The 22907-nt window shown below is 35.1% G+C and overlaps 1 protein-coding gene across 1 annotated transcript in view; it reads left to right on the top strand.

Moving 5' to 3' along the window:
• The window catches only part of LOC142318797 (putative sodium-dependent multivitamin transporter), a 90969-nt gene that overhangs the window by 18033 nt on the left and 50029 nt on the right, over positions 1-22907 (top strand). Inside the window, exons 2-4 of the mRNA XM_075355283.1 lie at positions 10697-10847; positions 18498-18719; positions 20183-20407. Of these exons, the coding sequence (XP_075211398.1) occupies positions 10719-10847; positions 18498-18719; positions 20183-20407 (576 nt within the window). The 5' untranslated portion in view covers positions 10697-10718. The remainder of the gene's footprint in view (positions 1-10696; positions 10848-18497; positions 18720-20182; positions 20408-22907) is intronic.

The raw sequence follows: 22907 nt of genomic DNA, 5'->3' as shown, positions 1-22907 counted from the left end.
ATTCAAGTCCTAGTAAAGGCAGTTATTTTTATACGGATTTGAATACTAGGTCGTGGATACCGGTGATCTTTGGTGGTTGGGTTTCAATTAACCACACATCTCAGGAATGGCCAAACTGAGACTGTACAAGACTCATACATATCATCCTCTTTAGTAATACTTGACGGTAATTCCCAGAGGCTAAACTGGAAGAAGGAAAATGTATTAAAAGTGCACAAAATTTATTAAGTTTGGTTTGCTGTGTTATTTCAAAAACTACATCTATTTTATTTTATTTTATTTGAGTACGAGTATATTTTGTTTTACCTTTCAAAAAATATCACCTCAAATTCTGTTCGAAATAATACCATTGAAAATATTTTACTGAAACATTTTCCACTCCTAAAATGTTATTTTTATTAACTTTCTACCATTTCAACTAATCAACATGAAATGTTCATGTAACAGGGTTAGTGATAATAATCAACCAACCTTTGAAATAGTTATTGTTTTTATCCGTTTTTTAAACTTTTTATGTTTTCAACTAGTGGTGATTTTTTTACTACATGAAATAGTATGATTGTGGAAATAATTTTTAAAAAACGAATGGTGTATATTATTATTAGTAGAAAAAAATTAATTAAAGTTTGTTTTTAAATTGTTGATCTCCACGGCGGAGTGGTATCGTCTCGGCCTATCACCCGGAGATCCCAGGATCAAATCCCAGCCAGGCACGGCATTTTTCATCCGCTACAAAATTCCATTTCCACATTCCCACAGACAAGCTTCAACACGCGACACGAGTAGGAAAAGTTGATTTTGTGTTCAGACTCCGCTATTTGGAGTAACTTTATCGTTATATTATAGTTTGTTAGTCGATTGTATTCACTATTACTTGGTTTATGGTTTTGTACTTGTTTTAGGGTTCTGAAGTGTTTTATTAGTCTTGTTTGGTATTAATTTGCGTAGATAACATGACAGGCTATCTAGGCTAGTTTGATGTGTAGTTTAAATTCCCTTTGAACTGCACACCCGGGGGTGAAACTTAACTAATTTCTCCTGTGTTTTGTTGTATGTTTGTTTGTTTTTATTGTTTAGTATTACTTCAGTTTCTGACATTTATTTATTTTTAATTTAGCTGTTATTTTCTTTTTTAACAGCTGTTGCTGATAGCAACCATCTTTATTTGTATGTAGCCTGCTATTGGTCGTCGGTGTATGTGCTTGTTATTGGTCAATTGTTTTTATGTGTTTATTTTTGTAGATTGTAAGCAAACATCGTTTTTGTTAATTTTATGTTTAGTGTTAATTAATTACCACAGTTTAGGTTACTATTTTTTTGTGTTTATGATTTCGGAAGTGTGTGAAACTGAAGTAAAAAAGGGAAAGTCCAAGCTTGCTAAACCTCACGAAGAGAATACGGAGACGATACGTTAGGCTCGACGACCCTTTATTCGCTTCTAGTTATGAGGGGTCGCGAGCAAGCCCTTCCGGTTCTTCGCGGGCTGGGAAGAGTACTGATCAATTAATGATTGAGAAGTTTTCTGAAGGTAATGGGAGGTCTGGAGATTCGGTCTCCTTAGTGCGGGCCTTTGAAGAGAAGTACGACTTCTTGATTCAATCTTTGGAGAACCCAAGAGGTGCTGAGGCTAATGTGCTAGGTAAGATCCTCCCTAAGATAAGGAACTCAAACCCATTGTTGAAACCTTGGCTAAGACTATGAAATATTGGCTACTAAGCCTTAGGTGAAAGAGGTTGTGAGGCAGGGTTTTCGACCCTCCCATGGTTCCACAGGGTAAACGCTACGCGGAGGTTCTGAAAGGGAGACAGGAGGCTAGTCTGTTCCGTAAGCAGTCACAGGTTGTGTTCGTCAGCCTCAAGGAGGGGGCAACTACTAAAATAACTAAGGAGATGGACGAGTTTCAGGCCGTCCTTCGACATAAGAAGCAGAACCTGAGAATTGTTCTTCAATTCAAAACAACCGAAGAAGGGTTCAGTCGTCATTGCTGACGATAAAGAAACTGTGCGGGTCGTTTCTAACTCCTTTAAAGTCGGAAAGTCCGACATGAAAGTCGATCCTAAAGGCAAGAGGCGTCCTAAGTGATTGTTTATGACATAGATTGACGGTTGAATGAGGAAGAATTAATGGCTCTCATTAGGGAGCAAAATACAGATGGATGAGGCTACATTCACGTCTGAATGTCGATTATTATTTAAGTAGGCGCGAGGCGAAGCGCTATCATGGGATATTTGAGGTTAATCCTAAACTTTTCGGCAGCTTCACTGCGGAGGGCAGATCTGCCCTCCGCAGTGAAGCTGCCGAAAAGTTGTTGTAGAGCTGTTTGTTGTTGTAAAAGCTGTTTGTAGACTTCTCTTCGTGTAAGGTCAAGCAGTATTTAGATGTCCAGCGCTGTTTTAAGTGCTGCAGGTTTGGTCTCAGGGCTAAGTTTTGTGAACATCCTGCAGTTTGCGCTCATTGTGGTGATGGACACATGCGTGAGGAGTGTCCAAAGAAGTCGGAGAATCCGACTTGTGTTAATTGTAAACGTCTTCGGAAGGATAATAAGCACTCTGTGAACAGTAAAGATATTGTGGGTGTTATTAGAGAGCTCTCGATATGTACTACAACTCTATTTCATTAAATGATTAGATTTGGTCAGTAGAATGCTCATTGTGCTTACATTGCTCATGTTGAGTTTGGAGAGATTGCATTACGTAGAGGTTTGGATGTTGTTTTTTTGCAGCATCCATATTGTGTCTGGTGATCTGCCAGGTTTTTCTCCTTGGAAGAGGTTCTATTGTGTGGTTCTGAAATCATATCCGCTATTTTGTGCGGAAGGAAACTTGATTGTGTCTTTATTCAACAGCTGTCGGATAATCATCACGTCGTTGTTCATGTGGATGTTCAGAACTTGCATCTGTATGGCACTAGTTCATATTTCCAGTATAGAGATTCTGCTGATGATCATCTTGAGGTCTGTGATAAAATCCTACGATTCTCTGGCATTGGTCCAATCGTTGTAGGTGCGGATGTGAATGCTAAGTCACTCTTGTGGCATAGCGGTTTCACCGATGTTGACGGTGAATTAATAGGGGGTTTTTGGCCCAGCATGATATACAGGTATTTTCTTGATACCACTGGTTGTTCAATTCCCCGAAGTTTCGGTCGAGAGACGATTACATCATGGTGGAATAGGGAGCTGCCCGACATGAAGAGGGCGGTTTGTCATTTGCGAAGAACTTCTCAATGTGAAGTGATCCGTAACGACGGGCCGTCCTTGTTGCTTAGTACAGGGCCCTGAGGTGTCATTACTTTCATAAAGTCCGGACTGCGAAAAGGGACTGCAGGCATTCCATTCTTCATGAGCAGGGGGACAGGGATCCATGGGGCGTAGTACACAGGGTCTTGGGACACAAACGACGAAGGACGTTCTTCTGTCTGCTCTCTCGTCGTCTTCTGTCTCGTCTCGTCTTCTGTCTGACCAGGTTTGGTTAATTTCGAATAATTATGAGATTTTACACAAATTACTAGACGATTTACTGCCTGATGATAGTGAAACTGGATAGACCACATACTATCTGCGGGTTCGGCGAGAGGTCGCTCAGTTCCGCGGAGATGCAGTGTCCTTGGAGATCACCGAAGCTGAGGTGTGTTATGCTATCTGTAGTTTAGGTAGGGGAAAGGCCCCAGGTTTTGATGGTATAACGGCGAAGCTTCTTATTCCCTCGGTTGGGGTGAGTGTGAGAGTTCACACATGTGTATTTAATAAATTGTTGTTTGGTGGGTAATTCCCTATGGGTTGGAAGAAGAGGAATGTGAAATTGTTGTTTAAAGGTGGCGACAAGAATCCTACTGTTAGTTCGTCGTATAGGCCTCTGACGTTACTTCCGGTTATTGACAAGGTCTTTGAAAAGGTTCTGTATCTGCGTATAAATGAGAGTTTAACCTCGTAAACATTGTTGATGGAGAATCAGTACGGGTTTCTCCCGAAAAGGATACGGAGGACGCCATACTCCGTGTGATGAGTGTAGTAACAATAGTGGGACGGAATATGTCCTGGGGATTTTCCTGGACATTTTTGGAGCATTTAATAATCTATGGTAGCCTTCTGCTGTTTACCAACTCCAAAAAAGAGAATGTACTGTAAGTGAATTGCAAGTTATGCAAGGTTGCGTAAGTCATCGGGATGTGCTGCTCCGCGAGTGCGGCCATGAGGTTGGCAAGACGCTGTTTAAGGGATGACCCCCGGGCAGCGTGTTAAGTCTATTATTGTGGGTGGTGGAGTTTGATGAACGGAGGGGGTGGTGTGGTGACCGGTAACGTCACAAGGTGTGGGTGTCTACCCCTACGGAGTTGGAAAGGTGGAGTTTGATTCTCTCCTGCGGCCGAGGTTGCCCAGCGGGTAGTTGCATCGTGGTTTGTGCTGATGATGGGCTCCTGCTGGTCGAAGGAAGCTCGCGGAGGGAGGTTGAACTCCGAGCCACTCGGGCTTGCAGGATGCTTGAGCTGCGGGGTCATCAACACAAGATGACGTTTATCTCAGGAAAGACCACGATGATGCCCCTCAAAGGCCGTTTGGGAATGAATCGGTGTGTCCCTGTTTCGATAGCAGGCCAGTGAATAAAGTATGTTCAGGTTCAAAAGTACCTCGGGGTGCTTCTTGATGAGAAACTGCAATTTAAGAAGCACCTTCAATACGTCGCGGAGAGGGCCTGCAATGCCTTCTTCGGTATTCGACGTGTGGTCAATCCTGATTGGGATCTTAACTTTTTTCTTTTTTTTAACCCACCGGGTTGATCTAGTGGTGAACGCGTCTTCCCAAATCGGCTGATTTGGAAGTCGAGAGTTCCATCGTTCAAGTCCTAGTAAAGCCAGCTATTTTTACACGGACTTGAATACTAGATCGTGGATACCGGTGTTCTTTGGTGGTTGGGTTTCAATTAACCACACATCTCAGGTATGGTCGAACTGAGAATGTACAAGACTACACTTCATTTACACTCATACATATCATCCTCATTCATCCTCTGAAGAATTATCTAAACGGTAGTTACCGGAGGCTAAACAGGAAAAAAAAGGGATCTTAACTTTACATGAGCATTCTGCATAAAGGCGTGTGCGAGGCTATTATGCTATACGCGGCGCCTGTTTGGGCGGATAGGCTAATATATAAAAGTTATCGGGACATATTATTAATGGCTCAACAACTAATATCGTTAACGGTAACAGGTGGTTACCGTACAGTGAGTTGACTTCAGATGAAGTTCGAGAAATTGAACAACGTGGCAATGCCTTGTGGCAGGCTAGGTGGGATCCTGATCGGCTGGATATCAGGATCAATAGTGAACCAATAGCAGAAACTGATAAGCTGAAGTACCTAGGCGTTACCTTTCAGAGGAACTGTTCCTTCACCGAACATATAAACGAAGTTTGTAACAGGGCTGACAGAATGATAAAAAATTTAAATATCATTATGACGAACCAAAGAGCGCCTAAGGCGTCAAAGAGAAGGGTCATAGCATCTTCGGTAATATCGTCCATGCTTTATGCGGTGCCGGTTTGGTGGATTTCAGTGCAAGTAAAGAAAAACCTGGCACATATGATCAGGACCCATAGGAGACTGTTGCTTGGAGTGATTTCTGCATATAGGACGGTCTCCTATGAGGCTTTGTGTGTGCTCGCTGGAGTCCCACCGATTGATTTATTGGTACTTTTAAGAGTTGAAAGAGACCAGGGAGTTGGAATCAAGGCAGCGGCTAATGGCAAAGTGCCAGGAAAGGTGAAATGAGAATGGCCCTGGAGGTAGAACAAAGAAACTCATCCCCGATATTAAAAGCTGGATATATAGGAAGCATGGGGAAGTGAATTTTCACCTGTCACAATACTTTACAGGGCATGGCATCTTTAATTTTTACTTACACAGAATCGGTAGAAGAGCATCGACGGAATGTATGTATTGCGATCGCGAAGATGATGTTGAGCACACATTTACTGAATGCCATAAATGGAGAGAAGAATTAGTAGACATCGGTCTATCATCTGATGGTAACGGCAGATTAATTAATCACATGTTGCAGAGTGAAGATGCCTGGAAGAGGGTTGATTCAGCTATTAAGAAAATATTAACGCAGAAAATGAGAACGAGAGGAGATTGGGGTTCTGATCTTAGTGTAGGGAAGGGCTGATAGCCCCAGTGGTGAGGTCTGGCATGCTGAGGTGTGCCAGTTTCGATGAGCCACTGGGGACTCCAAGGGTTTTCTTGATAGGAAAGATCAAAGAAAAGACCCAATCGTCACGTCAAGACAATCATGGTATGGCGTGGCGATATATATAGAAGGGCATATCAATAGACTCAAAAGAACTGACCGGTGGGCCGACCTGCCATGCCGGAAATACAGCCGGTAGGTGGGAAGGCCCATTTGAGTACAACAGGCACTCCCCTGGGTGGCGCAATACCAACCAGTCGGACCAGCCCAGGGGAGGAGAGTCAAAAAAAAAAAAAGGCTAGGTGGGAAAACGCAGATTGTTGGTGTCAACGATAGTATCCTCGTTGATGTATGCTGTTCCCGCATGGAGTCACGCTATAGATATCAGGCGTAACAAGGAGAAGTTAGCTAGGGTGCATAGGAGAGGGCTCCTAGGTGTGGTGGCCGCGTATAGGTCAGTGTCCTATGAAGCCCTTTGTGTTCTCGCCGGAGTACTGGATAGACATCATCGTGAGATATAGAGTCAAAAGAACGAAGGGCAGAGCAGATCAAGAGGCCAAAGATGCAGTCAATACTACCTGGCAGGAGAGGTGGACTCATAGCGGTGTGGGTTGCTGGACAAGACAACTCATCCCGGAGATCGAACCATGGATAAGAAGAGGTTTTGGCGAGATGGTTCACTTATTAACGCAATTTTTCACCGGGCATGCCTCATTTGATAATTACTTAAATAAAGTAGGAAGGAGAACAGAGGCAATCTGCATGTATTGCGAAGAGATCGACGATGCAGAACATACTTTCTTCATATGTGGGCCACCCTCAGATTTGACATGGCGATCGACAGGATGACTCCCGAAGCTATAGTAACTTTTATGACTAGTCGGGAATTCAACTGGAAGAAAATAGCGTGTTACACCAGACAGATCTTATCGCAGAAAAACATCGACGAAAGGAGACTTGGTTTTTGATTTAGGTTAGGGAAGGGAGGACAGCCACAGCGGGGAGGGCTGGCATGCCGAGGTGTGTCGGTTCCAATGAGCCGCTGGGGACTCCTGGGGATATAGTTTAGGGAATAATAGAATAATAAAACACAAGATATAGAGAAAAGACCTCGACACCACGTCACGACACTCCAGGTACGGCGTGGTGTCTGAAAGGGGCATATAAAATAAAAGATTACTCTCAAAAAGCGCTACCGGTAGGCCGACCTGCCATGCCAGTATATAGCTGGTAGGCGGGAAGGCCTATTTGAGTATAAAGACACTCCCCTGGGTGGCGTAATACCAACAAGTCGGTCCGGCCTAGGGGAGCTGAGAGAAAAAAGGCTAGGTGGGATGAGACAGATTGTGGGTATTATACACATGATCTCTCCCCAAATGTTGTTGGTTTGCGAGACACCTCTTGGGTGTGCACCCTAATAAATATGTGACATAATTTCATTTCGGCTATGGTGCTTTTAGGGACAGAGTGCAGAAATTCAGCCTGGTAGATTCTGGGATGTGTCCTCAGTGTGGGCAATTGGATGATACCTACCATGTTCTTTATGAGTGCTCGAAATACGATTTAACGCATACGGAGATCATCTGTCTGCTTGATCTTATCAGTTCGGTGTTGGATCTCTGCTTGGATTTCTCTTTTATTCTGTTTTTGTTGATGTTTTGTTTTATAAATTATGTTTTTGTTGTTGTTTTTGCCCTTTGTTTTGTTTCAATGTTATTGTGTTTTTATTGTTCCGTATAATATTTTTATGTTTTGTATTGTGTATTGAACTCACTTTTACCTTCTACAGGTAAGTAGTTAAATTTCTTTGATGGCTAGGTATTTTCAGTCTTGCTTAAGACTTAGTGAGCTGTGTTTTGTTTCGAGTTCATTAACTAGTAGTACACAGATTTCACTCGTGACATTTACATTGGTGGCATCCTGGCCGAGGCGGACTGGAATGTGTCAAAAGCCAAGGTTTCGTAGATGACCTCTGATAAAGCCTATTAGGGCTCGGAACGGAGGGGTTGGCGGAGGGTGCCTTTTCCTACGGGTCAGGCAACAAGCCTTCAAGCTTATGTGTAGAATTATTTCATCAAGCAAAAAAAAAATTAGTTTTGGTTCAGATACCTGTAGTATTGTTATTTGATGTTTTTTACTTCCTTGTACAAAGTAAAGGAAATATTGTGATCGCGAACAATTTCGGTTTTCAGATTTCAATGGAAATATCCATTTTGATCTTCCCTGAATCCATTTTGACTAGTTTTGGCCTGACATCTGTATATATGTGTCTGACATAACTGAAAAATGATTGGCCATAAGATGTTGATATTTTGGATTTAGGACTGTTGGAATATCTAGTTGTGCATCTCCCCTTTTGATTGCAATCGGCTGGATCAAAATTGTCCAAAAAGCCCAAAATCAAAAAAATTTGGTTTTTGGACTTTTTCTTAACTGCAGTAATAAGTCCTCATTGAGAGATTTTCAACAATATATCATAAGTTTTTCATTGGTTCTAGAGTTATAGACAAATGACATTTTAATTAATGAACTATTTGGATCTTACAAGGGGAAGGGGCACGTTGGTTTGAATCAGACTTCATCTCTTTTTTGTTTTATTTAAATATATTGATTTATTAATAATTATTAACCTCTGATTGTAAAAAATTGTACATCAAGTAATAATTAAGTAATAGCAATAAAGAAAAAAATATATGAAAAAATATCAGAAGTTAATGAAATAAGATTTTACGTATTTTTCATTTTATAAAAATGTGTATGCATACAAGGAAGTCATGCGGGTGTGGTGTCCACATCAAATTTTTTAGCTGTAATTTAAATTATTAGATAATTTTTAAAAAATGAAGGTAATAATAAATTATTATTTTGAAAATTATTACTCTTGGATTCTTGACATTTTTTAATTTTATACTAGTGGCTTCTGTAAAACATCTAGAAGCTGTTCTTTATTTATTGTGACAAGAAAATAAGTAAGGTGTTTAGGAAAATGCTAATTTTCAATTTTATCTGGAAAAAAAGGTATTTTAAAGTTTTATTTAAATGCAAGGAAAGTTCAGCCACTCCTATTCCCAGCTTTTTGGTGTTGGCTTCATCAATTTGTCAGCACCTGTAAGGCTAATCTTTGATATCAAATTTATTGTCCTAGATGTTAATTTTTGATTCACTTCTTTTCATATTCAAGTAAAGAAGATCTTTATTATACCTAATTCATTTTGTATTATTTATGTACTATTGTACATAAATAATACAAAATGAATTAGGTATAATAAATACCTATATAAATAATACAATAATTTTGTATTATTTATGTAAACAATTTGAAATGCCTAGTTCCTTTTTTTATTCTCTTCTTAATTCCTCAATTATACTCATCTTATCCTTTTATTATAATAATTAAGTTTATTTTACTGTAAGTTTATCATTCTTTTAACATATTTAATAGATCACCTATTTCTGTATACACTATTTCTACCTCTTATCCTCTGAAGATGATAAAATTTTCACTATTGCAGGCTGTGCTTTTGTAACTTCTTTATTAAAAATAATTATTTCTGCATATTGCTTGTAATAAAATACATTCACATTCTTATTTTTTATTGTTTCCAACCCTTTGTTCCCATTTTAAAGTTTTTCTTTAGTTATCCCATAATTCTCTGACAAAAGATTACCTAATCTTTTCATCTTACCTCATTAATTACTATTAAACTTACTCCTAATCTGTCCATTCCACATTTTAGGTAATATAGCCTATTTTTAAAAATATCTTAATGTTTCATATTCTCATTCAAAGATATCATAATTTTTATATTTTCTCAAAAGCTCTTAATAAATCTCCCTACCAGATATCTGACTGGTGATTTATTTTGTTTATAAAATATTTTACTTAGGAGATATTGATTTTAAAAAAAAAGAAAAGAGATAAGGAAAAACATTAGCTTGGAAAATAAAACTGTACTTTTTCATTGATTTCATCTATGCAGTACTCACAGTGTTAGTTGCAAATTTATTCTTGCCTTATCAACCTTCAGTTATTTTTACAACTATAGAAAGGGCTAGTGTCCCTTTTCAAGAATTTATCTGACCTCTGCACAGACATTTGTCTATTATGATAGTATACTTTATGATTATCTGCTTCTCAAAGGAATGCAGGATTCTGTTAGGAGAATCTATAAGCTTGATTCACTGGGGACCAGCATTCTTTTGTGTAGAATTTCATTGACTGACAATGTAGACCACACTTTAGAAAATGCCTCTGCCTGTTCATGACTAGCTCATTATTTTCAGGTAACCATTATAATAATGGCAAGTATGATAGCAGCTGATAGGGAAGGGCATTTGCCCTTTTACCAGCAGCTGGATTCACAATCCACGTTACAAGTTTGCTTTTGGTAATCTTAAAATCACAGCAATTTTGGTCAAGTTTAATTTTTAACTATGAATATTTAAATATTAATCCCTGTATATAGTTATGCTTAATTATTGTATTTGGTTTTGTTTTTTGTTGTTCTTAGGGTTTTCTTTTAATCTCAAGTAATGGATTATTCAGGCACCAGCACAAAATTTGATTTCTATGATTTCACTGTGTTATTTTCATCTCTTTGCATATCTGCTGGAATTGGTTTATATTATCGATTTTCTGGAGGAAAACAAAAAACTACGCAGGTGAATATTTTATATCTATTTAAATCAATCTATTTTATTTTGTCTGTGGTTATTGGACATGCTGAATCTTGAATCTATCTTAACACAGATTATAAACTTTGCATCGTGATGCAATCTGTTCGGTTATTGGTGGTGCTGTTTTTCACTCTTATTCACTTGTCATATTGGTGATTATGATTATTATCATAATATAGTCATCATAATTGATGATTGATTATATTGGTGATTTCTTAATTTACGAAGATGTGCATTTGGAATTTGATAAAAAATGTATTAAATATGAATTGTGCTCTTATTTAGTATATTATATTGTTGTGATTCTGTATATTTTATAATGCATAAATTTTTTTAAGGTGTGGCCTTTTTGTACATATAGAATATTAAGGTTGATAGAAATTAATTGATTTAATATTTGATTCTATGAGGTGGTTAAGAAATGTTGGCTGTATAAAATATAGTGCTTTTGCTATGAAATATAGAGGTTTTGTCTTTATGCAGATATTGTTTTTGTCTCTACATGCAGATTGCACTGCTAAAAATGCATGTAGCCAACTGTCTTTTCCCACTCGAGTTACAGCTACTGATTTTATTAATTCCATTAAACATATAATCCAAGGGAGGTGGCAAGGTAATTGGACTGCTACACCAGATAATAAATAACGACACATCAAAGATACAATGGTACCATGGGACTCTTCATGCAGAAAAATTCACTGAGAGGAAATGGTCCTGTCCCAATTGCAATTAAGACATACCAGAGCTACTCATGGATACCTAATGGCAGAAAATACACCATGATGCATACAATGCAACTGCCACTTGACCGTGCGTTACATCCTTGTGAACTTTATATGTGGCCTTACATCGCGAATTTAAATTAGCAAGGGACATTTGGTGCATCTTAGGAAATGATAAGAATTTATTAGGTCAAGTTTTGTTACTTCTAAGAAGAAGTGATGTACTTAATAAGATTTAATGATAATCAACCATACATTTTATTTTGTTATTCATATTACATATTTTATCCTAATGGTTACATTTCTTTTATTATTTTAGTATTAATCTTATTACCATCTTAGTTTTAACCTTACTTTATTAATATTTCAATATTCAAGAAGGAAGGGGCTTTTGTGTTACTTTTTGTCCCAGGCAATAATAATACAAAAGTGTTTTTTGCCCCCACCAAAAAAAAATTGTCTATTGTGTGCTTGAAATACATCCTGTTTATGTAATATTGTGCATTAGAATATTTTATAACTGCTCTAGTTGCACCCTAAAGGTTTTGAGTTTTAGAGATTTTGTGATGATTTGTTTTTAGTTTCTTTTTGTTCCAAGGGTAGCTTTCCAGTATTTTAAATTTAAGGTGTTGTATGCAGCTTATTTAAATTTGCAAGTTATTTCACCTGAGTATTTGTTTTTGTCTATTACAAAAGTAAAACCTTATGTAATTATGTTTTATTTTATTTAACAGTAAGTCAATGAATTTGTTATTAGATTCATTTGTGTGCACTCCGTATGTTATCATGATGAATTCTTCACTATAGTCTTCACGTCTAAGCTTGTGGATCATGCTTTTAAAAGCCATGATGTTATGTAAGATTAGTTAAGTTGTAAATAAGTACTTTTGTCCCTGCTGGCTTTCTGTAAATGTTCAGTTTTTTATGGTGAAAATATTTCACTTTTCAACCACATCCTTAGTATGTGTCTTCATGACTCAAATTAATTACTGGTAATAAAAGTAGCTGAATCCAAAATGGAAACAGTAGAGTACTAGTCACTAAAAATGACTACAAAAGTGATAAAATAAATTTAATTAAGTTTTTCATTAAAAATTAATAGTTTTGCAGTACTCACCACTTACTGCCATGGACAGAAACATGGTATATAAAACTCCGATCTCCAAGGCATAGTGGTAGCATCTCGGTCTTTAATTCAGAGATCTCAGGTTTTAATCCCAGTCAGACATGGTATATTTCATAAGCTAAAAATTTCTATTTTCATATTCCACTCACAAGTTTTGTGCTTACGTGGTGAATTAATTCATCAAGCAACAAAAGATTAGTGGAAGTTTGTGAAAAATAAAACTACTTAAGACGGAATAAATTTTGAATTTTTTTTTAATAAATTACACTATTAAAAATTGTAATAAGGTATATCTACTATATTTTACATATTTGCAGACCAGTGACAGGTCTCAGGCAAATACTCTTTATTACACAAAAAAAAGAAGAGTATCCTGTCAATGGCTGAAAAAGCTGACTGTTTTGGAGTTAATACTGCCAGTCCCAAAGTTATCATACTTTTAAAATCATGACAAGTTTGTGAATTTACAGATACTCGTTTCTCGGCCTCTTGGCTAATAAGTGTAGATGCTATCATAATATACACAGGGGTTCCAAAAAAATGTACTCACTGTTTGCTAGTCCATATCTCGTGACAAGTTTGACTTGACGTGACAATTTTTGACACTGAGAGAGGGTTACAGTATATGTTCAAAATGACTACCAGCAGCTTCTATATAACACCCATGACACCGAACTGCACAATGAACTATGGCTGTTAGTGTATCTGGCGTAATAACAGCACATGACTCTTAGATTTTTTCGCATAGCTCATCAATTCTTGCTGTTTTTTTGTTAATACATGTCATTCTTGATGGTCCCCCAGAGGTAGAAGTCCAGAGATGTCAAATCAGGAGACCGAGGTGGGTAGTCAACATTACCTCTTCTACTCACCCACCATCCGGGTAGAGTTTTATCGAGGTACAACCTGACATCTCGATAGTAGTGAGGCGCAGCTCCATGTTTTTGCATGTAAAAAGGTTCACCATACAGGTTTTGGATGGCAGACAAAGTTCTTGTCTGAAGCATATCAAGATACACCTCACCAGTTATGGTACCCTTGAAAAAGAAGGGACCACTCAAACCACACACTTATAGACCACATCACACAGCAACCCTTCAGTAGATTCACTGCCCTGTCCACATGAGCATGAGGATTTTCAGGAGCCCAGTAGACACAATTGTGGCGGTTCACACTACTGTTAAGTTTGAATTCCGCCTCATCAGTCCACATAAACTTCCCTGCAAATTCCTCATCCGCGCCAACCATGTGCTGAAACCATTCACATACTTCATCCTTCGATCTGGATCATCCTCATTCATTGCATGTAACAGTCTTGGAATGTACACTTTCCACTTTGCACGCTTCAGAATGTGTCTTACACTTGACCGGCTCATCCCACTTTCGCACCCGCCCTGGTTCACTGATTTGTTTTGGAGATCGAGTGAAATGTTGCAACACCACAGCACTGGATGTCGGACATGTAGGTGTTCATGGTTGGCCAGATCTTTCCTTGTTCCAAACTCTCTCAGCCACTGCCATTGTACCTTGTGAATGTTCTCGTACTTCCGGTACCACTTCAGTACAGCCTTGTGTTCAACAAATGATTAGCGAACTACAGCCATTGTTGCTACTTGACTGTCTTCTGCTGCACTGGCTAATAGGACTGACTTGTTCCACCACCAACCACCTGTGCATGTGCAGCATAAATTACCAGCTCCACCTACCACGACAAATTTAATACCATGCTCAACACTACACATTAGATTAGTGAGTGTATGTTTTTTGTTTAGATATTATTTAATTACAAACAGTGAGTAATTTTTTTTGGACCCCCTTGTGTATAGACATCACTTATTTAATACAATGGGGCAAAAAATAAAAACATTTGATCTGGTTATTAAAGGAAGACTAAATACATTATAAGTTGTTATTTTCTTCAGAAAAAGTAAGGATTTTATGTAAGTTAACTGTTGGAGAAAGACAATTTGAAAATTTATAAGATTTTAGTTAAGTATTACATTAATGTAAATCACAAAAACAAACAAAAAATGCTTAATGTCATCTGAGAAGTAATATAGCAAGGAAATCATGATTTTTTTTTACCAAGTATAAATCATCTGATTAAAAAAGAAGTAAAGTTAAAATTATATAAGAGTTAAATGCACCTTACCAATGATCCAGTGATTGTGAGTGTGAAACACAGGTACTTTCAACAGTCAAAAACATTTTCAAAAGATTATATAAAGCAAATTGTTTGTCCTGTTCTAGAGGCCAGTGAATGAAGTTTGTATAAAAATAAAGAGCTGGTTGATGTAATTAATAATTAATGGGGATTTAATAAATGATGTAAATATTATGAAGCATGTGAAAGGACAAATGATTGGTTGGCTGGAGCATGTAATAATAATGGAGGAGTCAAGAGAGACAAAAATATGTAAAACAGATACTTGCAAAAGAATAATAAAAGGTATAATAAAAACAGGATAATAATAAAATCGAGATAGAGATTGGCGAATGACATGAATTTCGTGATATTGGAAGTGAGGTGCTGGAAATAACTGAGGATTGATTTGACTTAGAAACAGAGAGTGTAGGGGTTCAAAGCACATCAAGGGAGTAGTATCAGAAGAAAAGAGGTCTTCTTTGTACTAAATGCAGAAAAACACAGGTAGTAGTTATTTGTTTGATTCTTCCAGTCACAGTTTAATTATTAAAATGCTGTTTATTAGTAGTATGTGATAAACACATTTTACTGACATACTCCAGTATGTCAGCAAATTGTGTCCCGTAATGTCTGATGATTTCACAAGACCTGGAATATTTCTTAAAATTCTGTTTATCTAGAAAAATGAAGGTGTAAAATAAAGATAAAAATTTCCACTGACTAAAGCCGCATTTAATAAACTGATTCCTGTATATCACCAAGGTTAAACATTGTGACTCCTGAAGGGGAAGATGCCCACCATGTGACAATCCCAGTTGCCACAACATACCTTTTGTTCCTAGCCTGGGTGGGCTTTACTGGAGGTCATATTTTAGACCCCCCCCCCTTTAAACCTGATAACACAGTCATCAGTTTAGCCTTTGTCAGGATGCCACCAATGCAAATGTTTCAACAGACATTTCCATCAGTGTATTTACACAACTTACTCTACCCCCTTCATATGGCAACCCCCAACCTCGACACTTACAACCCTCAAATATCAAATTAACCAATTTGCGGCAGTGCAATCCCTGCTCCTTCCTCTAACACTGAAGATTTCACACAGAAACTATTCCCATATCTAACTTCAATTAAACTATGCACTCAAATCATTATTTGATTGAGTCTTTTAAATACCAAAAATACTATTCTCATACCAACAAAACCAATGTTGATCACAACAATAACAATTTTGTCTTATAATTCAGCCTACTCAAAGTCTTCTTGATTTACTCAAAAATCAAGAAACAAATTCATAAATTTGACAAACTTCTTATGAAAACATACCCTATCTCTCTCTGTTTTGGTCGGCTTACACCCTCCCACACTGCAGCTCCATCACAGTTCTCAACACATCAAATACAAATACTGCTCCGGGAACCAGTGTAGAGACAGTTTTACTAGTTCAAATTCACTTCAGTGTGTGATAAAAGTGATCAAAGTGTGCAGGAGCAATTTGAGTAAGTGTTTGGTAACAAATGAGTAAATAGTGCATCATGAATATTCCATTTTGGATACTGGTTATAATAAGAAGCTGTTCAGTGAGTTATTTGGGAATAGGAGCAAAAGTGATGTTATTCTATCCAAAAGTTTAGAGTAGTTCTTTTGTAAACAATATAAGTGAATAACACTTCCAAAAAGTGAATGGTAGATTTTTTAGTATTAATGTAGTAGTTATGTAACTTGACCTACGCTTGCTTCGCTTGCTAACCTTGTTTTGTTTGCTTAGATTATATTTATAATTTTATTTATTTATTTTCTTTTTTCAATGTAGCGTTTCAATAGCCATCTAAGAACTAATTAACTACAGCGGTGGACTGCCTACTACATTTATACCAATTTTTCTACTGTTATCTTATTGTTAACTCAACATTAGTTTTAAAGTTTCTAGTAAATCGGAATTGTATTTTGGTATTTATAATTTAAATGTTATTAAATTAATGTTGCATTTAATTTGAATTGCTATTTTGTATTAGTTAATTTTGTAAAAGTTAATTAAGAGTAATAAATTTTATTTATAAGAAATTTTTTTGTGTCCTCTCAATATCCTTGTTGAACTGTGAACACATGACAATATGTTACTTCTGCACTAGTCTTGTTTTCAAAATCAAGTATGAATTCCAATTCCCTTTGTGACTAATATTTTTAAAACATTCTGAATCTGACTATAATCTACGTAAGAGATTTTTACTGAATTTAAATCAATTTCTTCACAGTAAAATAAGGTAATATTTCTATGTAATCTACTGTTATCTCTAATTATTATTCCCTCAATTACGAATATTATCATTTTTTTTCAAATAATCAAATCATAGTTTACAGTTCTGATGGAATTTGATTAAAAAAGTTTAATTTTGGCTGTTATGTTAAAAATATAGCTAAGCAATAGAATTTTATGAAACTTTATACTGTGATATGAGATAAACAAGCCCAGTCAATCAGCAATGAAGGTTTCTTTATCTCCCTAAATTTTTTTGTCTGCATTTATTCTTAAAGATGAAATGAAAACACTGTAGAGAAACTGATTGAATGCAAATAAAATAATTTTCATACTTATTTTTGACCCCTTTAATCCATTTCTTTAAAGTGAGAAAAATCTTATAAGTGCAGTAAATGTAAAATTATTAGTTTTATTCAGAAAAAAATGGTATTGTTAATATATTTAGAAAATGGTTATTGCTATAAATTTTTTATATACTAAAATATTTCTTGTTTTTTCAATATAATACTCTTTAGTATTACAAAACATGATTTATTTAAAAAAATTCCTGTTTTCTCATTAGATACAAGCAAAGAGATTATTTTGTGTTTAATTTTCCTGATAAGCAACATCATGGATAAACAGTGATTCGTATAATTAAGTGTATTTTGGCCTACAATTAAAATTTACTAGTTGATACATATGACTGGTTCAGAGCTCAAATTTCATATCAGTAATGTGGAATTAATGACTAGGTAAAAGTAGATGAATCTAATTTGAGTTATGGAATTTTGAGTGGTGTCAGTATCATGAGAGCAGTTATGAAACATTGATACATGAAATATTTTTCAAGGTGCAACAATGACAGTTAAAAGATTTCTGTTGAAGAAACAGTTTGTAGTAAATACTTAGAGAATATAAATAAGTCTATTAAGTTAAGTGGTATGAAAACAAAAGAAGCCAACTTCTCTTAACGTATTGCTGTGAGACAACTTACAAAAAAATTACTCAATTTTTTTTTTAAAGCTGACAATTTACAAATAGTTCAATTTATTACCTGAAGCTCTATACTATCTTATGCATTTAGAGATCATTTTTATTTTGCATTTTTTAAATATGTCATTTATTGTTTCATATATATTAAAATTATAATTAATGGAACAGGACTACACATTAAAATAATTTTAAGTTTATCAATATTATTAAATACTTATTTTTTTAGTAGTATATTAACTTTTAAGTTTAATTTATTTTGTCTATTCTGTAGTTCATTATATTTCATAATTCATCACCATCTTGGCCAACATCAAACAAGAATTTAGTGGTAGTAGTATAGTTCTATACAAGTGATTAGTTGTACAACTGTAGATGACTGTCTATAATAATATTCATTAATTTACAGGAATTTCTGTTAGGAGATAGATCACAAAAAATCATACCGGTTGCCGTTTCATTGATTGCTAGTATGATGTCTTCAATTACACTTCTGGGTGTATCAGCTGAAGTTTACATGCACAGTACACAATTTATGGTTATTAATTTAGGTTATATACTTGTTACACCAATAATTGCATATTTTTATCTACCAGTTTATTTTAATCTTCAAGCAACATCTGTTTTTGAGGTTAGTAGACATTACAATTTGTAATGTGAATTTAAAATGTATTGTTAGTTGATATAAATATCATTAATTTTCCATCCCTATAAAATATCTATGGTTAAATTCAGGACTGACTGATACAAAGAGATGAGAATTAAGTATCAGCTTCTAGTTTTTGTCCAGTATTGGTGTAAAGTAATTTTCCTAATTGTTGGTTGCAGAAGTGTTTGAATTAAATCATCAATGCAAGTGAAGTTTGGAGGGTAAAAAACATAAAGATAAACCAATTTTAGATTATACCAAGCAAATAACAAAAGATTGCAGCAAATGTGATGGAGTAAAAGGTTGGGTATAACAAAAAAAATTTAAAAGTGCATCAAACCAACTAAAAAATCAGTGCATCAAGTGACTAAATGAAAATTTATAAATGAAAATGGTCAAGTTTTTTATCAGTTATTCCTAAATGCCTTGAATGCCTTGAACTCTGATAATGTACGTGCAAAAAACAAAATATTTTACCTTAATATCAATTATAAGGTAATTTGATATTTGTGATAGGAGATTAACTGGAAAGCCAGAATTACTAAGAAAAAAATTCTTTCAAAAACTTTCAATTTCTGATAGAAATGTAAAATAGAATCTGGTATTACAGATGATTTCTATCGTGTCCCTATGTATCATGTATGAATGTTTATAATAAATCCATTAATTTTTCAGAAAACTATGTTAAATTTTGTTTCATGTTTAACTCTTTTACTTTGAGTGCTCATACTAATGAGGTTGCAACAAACATAGGTTATTTTATTGCTACTGCCAGGCAGAAAAATATAAAGCCGTGAAAGAGTTTTAAGAAAACAACACAAAAAAAATAATCCAGGTAGGTCAAACAGGATAGGTAAAGACAGAGGATGGAATAAATAGAAGCAGTAAATTCTGGTGTTCAGGAGGAACAAGAGAAAGAAGATTAGAATAAAGTAGACTGTGGATTGGATGAGTAAGGCTATGAGATTACTATTATTTATTGGAAAGAATAGTTACACAAAACAAACAATCCACACAAAAAAGTGATGTGAAATAAAAGTTATGAAAATAGTTTCATTTAGATTTATATGGTTACTTTAAATAATTTTGTAAATTTATTTTCTTATATAATTTGTGTTTTATCAGGATTTGCAACCTACAAGTAGATTTAAAGTGAGTCACTATTCAAATCTTCTTCAGTGTATTTTGTAAAAAACATTTTTAGAAAAAAAACAGGTGATTGAAGAAGTACATCCAGTTTGAAGAATTTGAGGACTTGGCTTCTTTGACCAAAATTTTAAAATAATTGTGAAAATCAACAATCAAAATGGATGTTACTTATATACAAAAAAAATGTTATATGTTACATTATATTAATTATAAATAATTAATATAACAGTGAAAATTTATGCATGTATTTACTTGAGTTTGCTGAAAATGTTAATAATTTTTTTTCTTTTTTTTAGTATTTAGAAAGAAGATTTGGTTCAAGATTGAGATTCACAACATCATCAGTTTACTTCTTACAAACTATGTTATATATGGGTGTTGTGCTTTATGCTCCAGCATTAACATTGGAAGCACTGACCGGTATTTCTCAGTCTTCATCCATACTTATTACTGGTGTAGTTTGTACATTCTATTCAACGCTTGGGGGTATGAAAGCTGTCATAGCAACTGATATATTTCAGGTCTGTTTATTATAATAGCATTTGCTCACATTCAAAATTTTATTTATACTTTTATGTTTTCACAAAAATTGTAATGTATTTTCAGGTTGTTTAACATTACAAAAAATTGCAGTTCTTAGGAAATTTATTTCTACTTGAAAAACTTCCAAATTCTTAGGAAATTTTTATCAAAACCTGATGTTTTATGAAATTGTATAAATGTTTTTTTTATTATTTTGAAAAGGAAATTGCAGAAAAACATGACACATAAGCTATCTGTCTTCTTCTTCCTTCTTCCAACCCCCTCCTTCTTCCTTCTTCATACAGATCAATTGAATCTAGTTGAGACACGATCTAGACTCAATCCTCAAACTGGATGTTGTTTGTTTTGTGCTGTCTTATTCTATAAATGCAATTTGTTTTAATTATTACCCCACATTAATTTTCTTTGCCCAGAAATCTGACCCCAATAATCCAAAAATCTGGGTCATTGAATTTGACACAAATGAACAAATGAGAAATTTGCCGCAAAGATATTTCAGATTATTTATGACCAATATTCTAATTTTTTATTTAAAAAATCACCTAATAAAGTGAAAGTAAAATGTGGCCTAAAGTAAAATACTTCAAATATTAAAATAGAGATCTTAAAGAGTAAATATTATCCTAATTACTATAATTTCTTTGTTCTATTATAAATTAATGTTATTAAATATAAATATAGGTTTGAAATTATCAGGGAAAATGTTTTTACCTTGAAAAAATTGAAATTAACAGGGAATCTCTCTCTTAGATAACACAGGTCAACAAAATTAAGTAATTTGAAAGTTGTTGTAATCTGATAACTGATTTTTATGTTATTTTGTGTGCTGGTTTCAAATATAGCCACCATTTTTTTTCTATCACGTAAGAATTTTTTACAATACTAAAAAAAAGAAAATGGAAAAATGGCATATTGTATATGTATTCCTCATGAAAAACTTTTATTTATAAAAAAGTAATAGGACAAAGAAAGGATTTTTGCACATTTTCTTACCTCTACTGTACTTACCTCAAAAAGACTTGTACTGTCTTCTTCTTTTTCTTTCAACGCTTCTCAGGCCACATTTTCTGTTATAGTATTGTAGTAAGCTTGTGGATCATCTCTATGGATGTACTATAATAGTCTTCACATTCACATTCACATTCTACCTTCCCTGATATCTGCATTCCATTTTGTTTATTATCTTGGTGAAATCTTTCACCCTGTTCTTCACTTACAGCACCAAGCTTTTCAGGGAAGTAATCAATATGAGAATGCAGAAAATGTACCTTCAAGCTCATCGAACAATCCAAATCTTGGAATTTCATTATCATGTTTTCCACTATACACTTAAAATTTGGGTCCTTATTGTTCTCAAGAAATTTCTTTACAACTTCTTTAATGCTTTCCATGCTGCTTTTTCAATGTCCTCCATTTTGGTTTGAAAGACTTCATCTTTAAAAAGTTTACGAATATCTAGACCAGTGAAAATGCCTTCTTTCACTGTGGCTTCTGACAGTTGAAAAAGTTATGGCATATGTATTTAAAACACTCTTCTTCTTTAGATAGAACCTTTACAAATCATTTCATCAATCCCAGTTTGATGTGAAGAGGAGATAGGAGGAGAACTTTCTGTGGATCAACCAAACTTTTCTGTATGACATTTTTGCTTCCAGGTTCTAATAGTACCTTACGTTGCCATTCTTTTCTGATGCAATGTTCTTTCTTGTCTTGGCTTTCCCATTCACACAAGAAGCAGGGATATTTGGTGTATCCTCCCTGCTGCCCAAAAAGCATACTTTTAGGTCACCACATATTATCCATTCACAATCACAATATTTCAGTTTAGAAAGAACTAATTCTAAATTCTCGTAGTATTCTTTCAGATATAGGGAGTGTCCTACCGGCACTGAAGCATATTTGTTGTCATTATGAAGAATAATAACTTTGAAGCTTCTTTTTTATGAGTCGATAAACAGCCTTCATTCATTCACATCATACTTTATGTTCAATTGCTCCGTTACACCAGGAACATTATTACAGTAAATTAATCTTCCATCTTCAGAAAAGTATGGAGTAAAGAAGTCTCTGTTTCTGTACCATGAGAAAGAAGTGCCTAGGACCAGTAAGTTTTTTCTGTAATCTAGATCCTAAAGGTTCTGCTGAATTTTTAGGAAGACTTAAATCTCTGACCAAGTAGTTCAGTTCATGCTGTGAAAAAAGTTTAATTTAGAACTACCAAAAATTAAATTAACATCATAATTATCATCGTCGTCATCCTGTGACTCTGTTTCAGAATTGTTCAGTATATCTTATAGTTTTTCTGGAACTGAAGGTACAGGTACACCAGGGCCATGAGGTATAGGGTGTATTGTCGAATAGCTATTTGGATACACAATTTCTTTCTTATTTTTTAGATTGAACCCTTGTACATTAAAAGAACAAAAGTAGCAATCATTACTGTGATTTTGTGGTTCTCTCCAGTTCATTGGTTCTCCA

The sequence above is a fragment of the Lycorma delicatula genome, chromosome 2 (genome assembly GCF_047948215.1).
Source record: "Lycorma delicatula isolate Av1 chromosome 2, ASM4794821v1, whole genome shotgun sequence".
NCBI classification, from domain to species: Eukaryota; Metazoa; Arthropoda; class Insecta; order Hemiptera; family Fulgoridae; genus Lycorma; species Lycorma delicatula.
The sequence above is the reverse complement of the archived record's forward strand: the minus strand, read 5'-3'. Positions and strand labels throughout refer to the sequence as shown.